This window comes from Phyllostomus discolor, chromosome 3 (genome assembly GCF_004126475.2).
Source record: "Phyllostomus discolor isolate MPI-MPIP mPhyDis1 chromosome 3, mPhyDis1.pri.v3, whole genome shotgun sequence".
NCBI lineage: Eukaryota > Metazoa > Chordata > Mammalia > Chiroptera > Phyllostomidae > Phyllostomus > Phyllostomus discolor.
The window spans coordinates 118,414,535-118,420,917 of NC_040905.2; the positions used below are offsets into that span (position 1 = coordinate 118,414,535).

A 6,383-nucleotide genomic window follows, 5' to 3' on the forward strand; every position below is an offset into this window, starting at 1 on the left:
GGGTATGAGAATCAGGGTCTGCTTTCTAGCCCAAGGGCAGACACTTCACATTTGGGAAGAGGGATATCAACAAAGTTGAAGGGCTTTCTTAAACCCACAATAGGCCCCCTGTATCCGTGCAGCCTTCAAAGCACAGAAGATGAACTTGGGCAGATATGGGCAAATTGTGTCTCCCGAGCCTCTGATAAGGTTACAGTGAAATGCTGACTATAAAAGCACGTTCCAGGCAGAACTCTATAGCTGCACTGACTGCTGGTAGTTATGACCTGGTGTCTCCCACTGCCCAGGACACTGCAAATGCACACATGTTAAGGACAGATTTCTTTCAGCACATAGAGGTTTTTATTGAACTCAAATTCAGGGGCTCAAAAGCCTGAGGAAGACAAGGGAGGCTGGGTTTGTACTGAGGCCCAGGCCCCACTCTGGGCTTTACTCCTCACCCCACCTACCCTAACCCCTTCCTGACTCAACAAGGGTCTCAGTAGCTACTGATCTAAGCTAACCCACTCTAAGAAGCCCTCCCCCTCCCCCCTCCCCCATCTAGCACTTTGCCAAGCAGGCATCCACCAAAGGGCAGGCTACTGCTGAGGCCAGCTCTCTGTTGATCTCTCTGGATTCTCCAAGCCTCCTGCTGCCTATTTGGCTTCCCTCCAACCCCTTTTCATTACCCATTTCCCATAAGTGTCCAGGGCACGAAACTTCCTCCACCCTAGCCCCTCTCCTCCTAATATCCTCAACTCCTCTTTTCTCCTCCAGCTTTTCCACTATTCTAAAGATTTTTCTAGCTCCGTGTCCCCACCTCTTCCAACCAAAACAGGCCTGCCCCTGACAGGGCCCCAGGTCAGCGACGGCCGGCAGCATGGGTCCGCTGGTGGCGGATGAGGTCAGAGCTCTGTGAGAAGGCTTTTCCACAGTCATCGCACTTGTAGGGCCGCTCCCCGCTATGGACTCGGTGATGCTGCAGCAGTGTTGAAGATCGGCAGAAACCCTTACCACACACAGCACATCTATAGGGCCTCTCGCCTGTGTGGGAACGCTGGTGCTGAATCAGCGTAGAAGAGCGATTGAAGGTCTTGCCGCAATCTGGGCAGCTGTAGGTGCGACCTGGCAGGTGGGTGCGTGCATGGATGGCCAGCACAGAGCTCTGACCAAAGCGCTTGCCGCACTCAGGACACTTGAAAGGCTTCTCACGGGCATGGCTTCGGGCATGGGGTATAAGTGCCGATCGCTGGGAAAAGCTCTTGCCACAGATGCCACAGCTGAAGGGCCTCTGCCCAGTGTGCACTCTCTGGTGACTACGCAGGGATGAGTTCTGGCTGTAGCATTTACCACACTCAGGGCAGCTGTAGGGCCGCTCATGGCTGTGAGTGCGCTGGTGCCGCAAGAGGTAGGAGCTGTCTCCAAAGGCCTTGCCACAGTGTGGGCACTTGTAGGGCTTCTGACCAGAGTGAGTGCGCTGGTGGCGAAGCAGGTAAGAGCTGTCAGCGAAGGCCTTGCCACAACGGGGACACTTGTAGGGCCGCTCCCCTGTGTGGGTACGCTGGTGTTTGATGAGGTCAGAGCTCTGGGAGAAGGCCTTGCTACAGACCTCACATTTATAGGGCTTTTCACCCGTATGGATGCGCTGGTGCTGGATCAGGGTGGAGCCTCGGCCAAAGCTCTTCCCGCAGATGCCACAGATGTTAGGCCGAGGGCCCTGCCCACCCCTGGCCCGGCCCCCCCTTCGGCCTGTTCCTCGCAGGGTCCCTGTCAGGCCCAGGGGATTCTGGAGCATCTCAAACTGGGGTGTAGCCAACAGGGCCCCTGTGGGCATCTCAAAAGGTGGCCCTAAGGGAAGGTCCCCTGTGGGCTGCTCCCCAAACCCCTGGGTGAAGGAGTCCAAGGGATGGACTCCCAAGGGGATGCTCAAGGAATTCTTTTCCTCTGGATTGAGAAGCATCTCTGTACCTTCCTGGAATTTGGAATTCTGAGCTTCAAATTCAGGGCTTTGGGTTTTGAACTCAGGGTTTTGGGGTCCATACCCTGGGCTCTGGGATTCATACCCAGGACTTTGAGGCTCATACCTAGGGCTTTGTGGTTCAAACTCAGGGCTCTGAGAATCTGACTCAGGGCTTCTGGGTGCAAATTCAGGGCTTGGGGGCGCTAACCCAGAACTTTGGGACTCAAAATCTGGACTTTCAGGCTCAAACTCTGGGCTTTGTGGCTCAAACCCAGGGCTCTGGGGTTCAAGCCCAAAAGGAATCTCTTCGACCTCATAGTCCCCAGTGCCTTCTTGCTGAGAAATTTCCTCTTCCTCATTATTCTCATGCATGTTGCCTGCAGGATCAGAGAATTACAGAAAACCCAGATTGTGTGGAGCCTGGAAGGTCATTGGGTCCCACCATTAGTTGCCACAAACCTCTCCCTCCTCCTCAAACATGGTTGCTGGCCCTTGAGCAGGTGCTGAAATTCCCACCTTCCCCTCAGCAAACCCGAGAGACTCGGTTCCTGCCCCCACCCCCTCCAAGTACCAGATGTCGAAGTCCCCGGATCTCTTTCGCTCCCACGGACCACCACCCCATCTCCCGACCCCAGACACGCTCCTTGGAGGGGCACTCCCTCCCTCACCTTTGAGGGACCCTTCGGGCCCCATTTCGTCAAGACTTTGCACATCCTGCGGCTCGAGGCCCCACTGCGACGCCTCCTGTTCCATCCCCGCTGACTCCCAGTGCAGCTGCGGCGGCGGCAATGGCGGACGATCCTGCGACCCGTCCTGAGTTCCCTGAGACCCAGGACCTCGACGCCGGCCCACTCAGCGTCTCCCAGGCGACCCGGCTGCCCAGCCTCAGCCCCCAAGGCCGGACGTCTTGACCCTGGGCTTCTCCTGCCGGCCGGGCCCCTCCCCTCCCCTCCCCGCCCCCACCCACAAGGTCTCAGCTTGCCTTGGGGCCCTCACAGGCCCCCACTCGTTGTGGCCTCGGAGATGGGGCGGCTTCACGACTCGCCCTGCCACCCACAGACAACACTCCCCACCTGAGACCCCGCCGTCAGGCCCCCAGCCCCGGGCTGGGCTGCGGCAGTCGACCCCCTCCCCCAACACAGGAAGTGTCCGTCCACGGCCAGTTCCCCCCGTTGGCTAGCGCCGCGGCCTCTCTAGGAGTGGCTGGAGGTGGAAACTCGTTGGCATTAACCCTGGGCTGGATGGCCTCGGAGTTGAGGTGGGGGAGGTCGAAGTATCCTGAAGCCGGCGGGAGAGGCTGGGGCAGTTTGTGTGTCTACGTCCTAGGTCTCCATCTGTCCAGTGGGCTATCTGTCCTTCTACCGGGCTCTGCGTCTGTCAGTAACTGTGGCCAAGGGCGAGTTCACAAGCGAGACCAAGGTCAGCAGAAGGAGCGACGCTTCCCGGCGCCAGCGGGGGCGGTGTCTAACTTCTCTCAGCTCTCGGGCTTCGGGGTCAACTCCGGCCGCGCCTGGGGAACCTAGACGGACCCTCGCACCTCCTGTAGCTCTACGACACTCTGGGACACCCTTCTCCCACTTCCCGCTCTAATTCCCCGACCCACCCACCGGCGTGCCTACCCCCACTCCGCCTGGCTCCCTCCTTTATCTGTTCCTAATTTCCACCCTCACTACCTCCGGCTGAGCTAGGATGGTTGCCAAGGAAACAGCTCCGCCTCTGATTTCCAAAGGCACCGCCCCTACCTCTGAAATGCTTAGGGATTGGCCAGTGAAGCTCAAGCTCCTATCGTCCTGCCTTCTCCCACAACACCCACAGCTGCGCATTAATGGTTGCCAGGAAACACGAGGCACCCTTTTTGATTCGTTGGAAGGTATTCAGCCTGGTTCCACCTCCCTTGTCAGCCAAAAGCTCCTGTGGGAGTTGGAGGGATCTCTGCCTGGCGTCTTCCCTCGAGCTGGGCCTGTGTTTTCAGAACTTTCCCCACTTGGGTTTACCCTTCATTTTGTTTTAACTTTCTAAGGAATAAAAGCTCAGGGATCTAAGGGCAGACACTCCTCCACTCTTTCTCAGCACTTTCCTGAAAAAAGCCTGTCGGGAGATCCTTCCTCAGAAAGGAAGCTGCTTTCTTTTCAATTACCCTGCCTCTTCCCTCCACATTCCCCAAAGCCTGTGTTTAACTCAATCCTTGGGAGCCTTAGCTCATGGTTCCTGAATTGTGTCACAGGGAAGCAATGGTCATGTGGGAATTTCTTCCAGGTAAGGGTGGGGTGATAAGAGTTCAGAAGTGGAACTGGAGAGAACCATCGGTTCTTAAGACAGCTAAGAACTCTCCAGCCCTGTTCACCTTGGATAGAAGCTTGTAAAGAAAGGAAACTTGAGAAACACTGCCGTAGGTGCAGCTTTGAATCAAGGGGGGGAAAGGACCCTGGAAAGACAACCGTAACAGGATCCAATTCTTGTCCCTCGCTGCTGAAAACTAGTTTGGTAGCTGTGTTGATAGCTAAAGAGCCAAATTTCTCCTGCCTGAGCAATGCAGAGTCATGGTTTGTGTTTTCTTGCTGCTTCCCCAGATAAATGAAGGGAAGAAACTGGTTAAGAGGAAAATGGCATCTTCCATTCTCCTTAAAAGAGACAAGCACAAGAATTTGGAGAATTCCAAGTGGTAAAGGACGAAAGGATGATGTCAACAGAAGCTTACAATTAGAATCACAGAGATCTTCCTACAAATACAGCAGAAGTACTTTTCTGCCCTCCACAGCAGCAGCTTCCAGCTTCATACCTCTCTCCATCCCGATGTCTGTACTAAAACCTCTCCCAAGAATGGACACCCTACAGGAACTGGTTGGAAGAACTGGACTTGGTGTACTCCCCGGTCAGCCCCAAAGCACACACACAAGTGAAGAGACAAGTCTCCTTCATGAGACATGACTTTCTGACCTGCTTACCCACCAGAAATTTACACAGGAGAGCAGCTGCCTCTGCAAAGTGAATGGCAAAGATTTCAGCCACAGGTCTGAGAGGATCCACTGCCTGCACTCTTCATAGCATGGATTAAAAGCCCACAGGTAGCAGAAGTTGGGCCAGGGCTTCAACCTGCTTTGGCACCATCATTTGCATGTGGAAATTCAGTCTCACTAGTGCCAAGAATAAGAGTGGTTGGCTGACTTCGAGGCAGCCTCCTCTAGTACCAGAACTGTCTATGTAATAAACCTTCAAGAGGCAACCAGCCTCTGTCTGCCACCAGCCCAGAGCAGTGAGTCTCTAAGCACAGGGAAGCCTCTGATGAGGGTTCCAACTTGGCCTAGCATTGACTAATCCAAGGTAGGACTCCACTGACCTTGTTCTACCACTGTGTGCTGGTAAGGAGCCTTGTGTATGTCCCAAGCTGGGCAGTCACTTTCCCCATAGCATCATCCCCTGGTGTGCAGCACTACTGGGGCAGAGCTGTTAGTGTACACCCAAGGCTTATTTATGGTCAGCCCACACTTGAACAAGACTTTGCAAGGGTCTCAGTGTGAGAGGAGCTCCTGAATGAACTGCTCCCTCCCTGCATGCAAAGGACAAGCTAAGAGGCCTTCTGTTATGCTACAAGAGATGCACCAGTATATTCAAGATTTGAAGTATACAGGAAGATACCAGGTACAGCACAGGCCCCTTTGTCAAGAGCAGAGGAAATGGGAGTCCTTGTGTATGGCTAGGTCCTTCCCTGGCCTGTTATTTGGAACAGGCCCTGAGACCAACCCTTTCTCTTATAAACCTAAGGGCAGCTAGAAAGGAACATTTTGTTCAAAGCAGTGGTTCTCAAAGTTCAGCAGGCATAAAATTCCATTCCTGGATCCAGACTCAATAGCTAGAGACAGGACCCAGGAAGCTAGCTACATTTTCAAGAAATAGTATGTGATTCTTTGGCAGGAAGATTCTTTACTTTGAAAAATACAGGTCTAAAACAGGTTTTAGCTTCTTTGCATCACAAACATCTTCACAAATCCTGTTCCTATAGGTGCACATAAACATTCCTACAAATTTTAGAGATCTTTGGAATTCAAGTGAGTACTTACCCTTATTTTAGTTGGCTTGGACAAACTAGGGTCATGTGGTCATGGCCTGACCTCTCACACTGGCCATATGGATGGGCTCGTATCTGGCACAGACAAGCATTTCTCTGGTGAAGTCCTAGAAAAATTCTCTTCCTGGCCTAAACTGCTTCAGGTTCTGAGCCTCAAAGACCCGCAGTAGCAGAGAGCAAGCCCTACCTTTGGTGGAAGTATCCATGCCAAGAAATGAGGAGCTAAGAATGGAGGGAGGCTGAGACTTAAACATTTTCATGACATTCAAAAAGTGATTTACTAGTGGAAAGTGGGTCATGAAGGGAGGAAGCAGAGGAGTTAGGTACAGTGTTTGGGCCCGGAGCAAGCCTTGCAAACTTCAAAGCACTCAGAGAAAG

The 6,383-nt window shown here is 53.6% G+C and overlaps 1 protein-coding gene across 1 annotated transcript; it reads right to left on the reverse strand.

Annotated features, from left to right (window-relative positions):
- Positions 1-319: 319 nt before the first annotated feature.
- Positions 320-3,850, reverse strand: ZNF768 (zinc finger protein 768). The gene is made up of 2 exons (XM_028513420.2): positions 2,608-3,850; positions 320-2,316 (listed from the first exon to the last, which is right to left on the reverse strand). Exons 1-2 carry the CDS (start codon positions 2,690-2,692, stop codon positions 842-844), a joined length of 1,560 nt encoding a protein of 519 aa, XP_028369221.1. The 5' UTR covers positions 2,693-3,850; the 3' UTR covers positions 320-841.
- Positions 3,851-6,383: the final 2,533 nt, after the last annotated feature.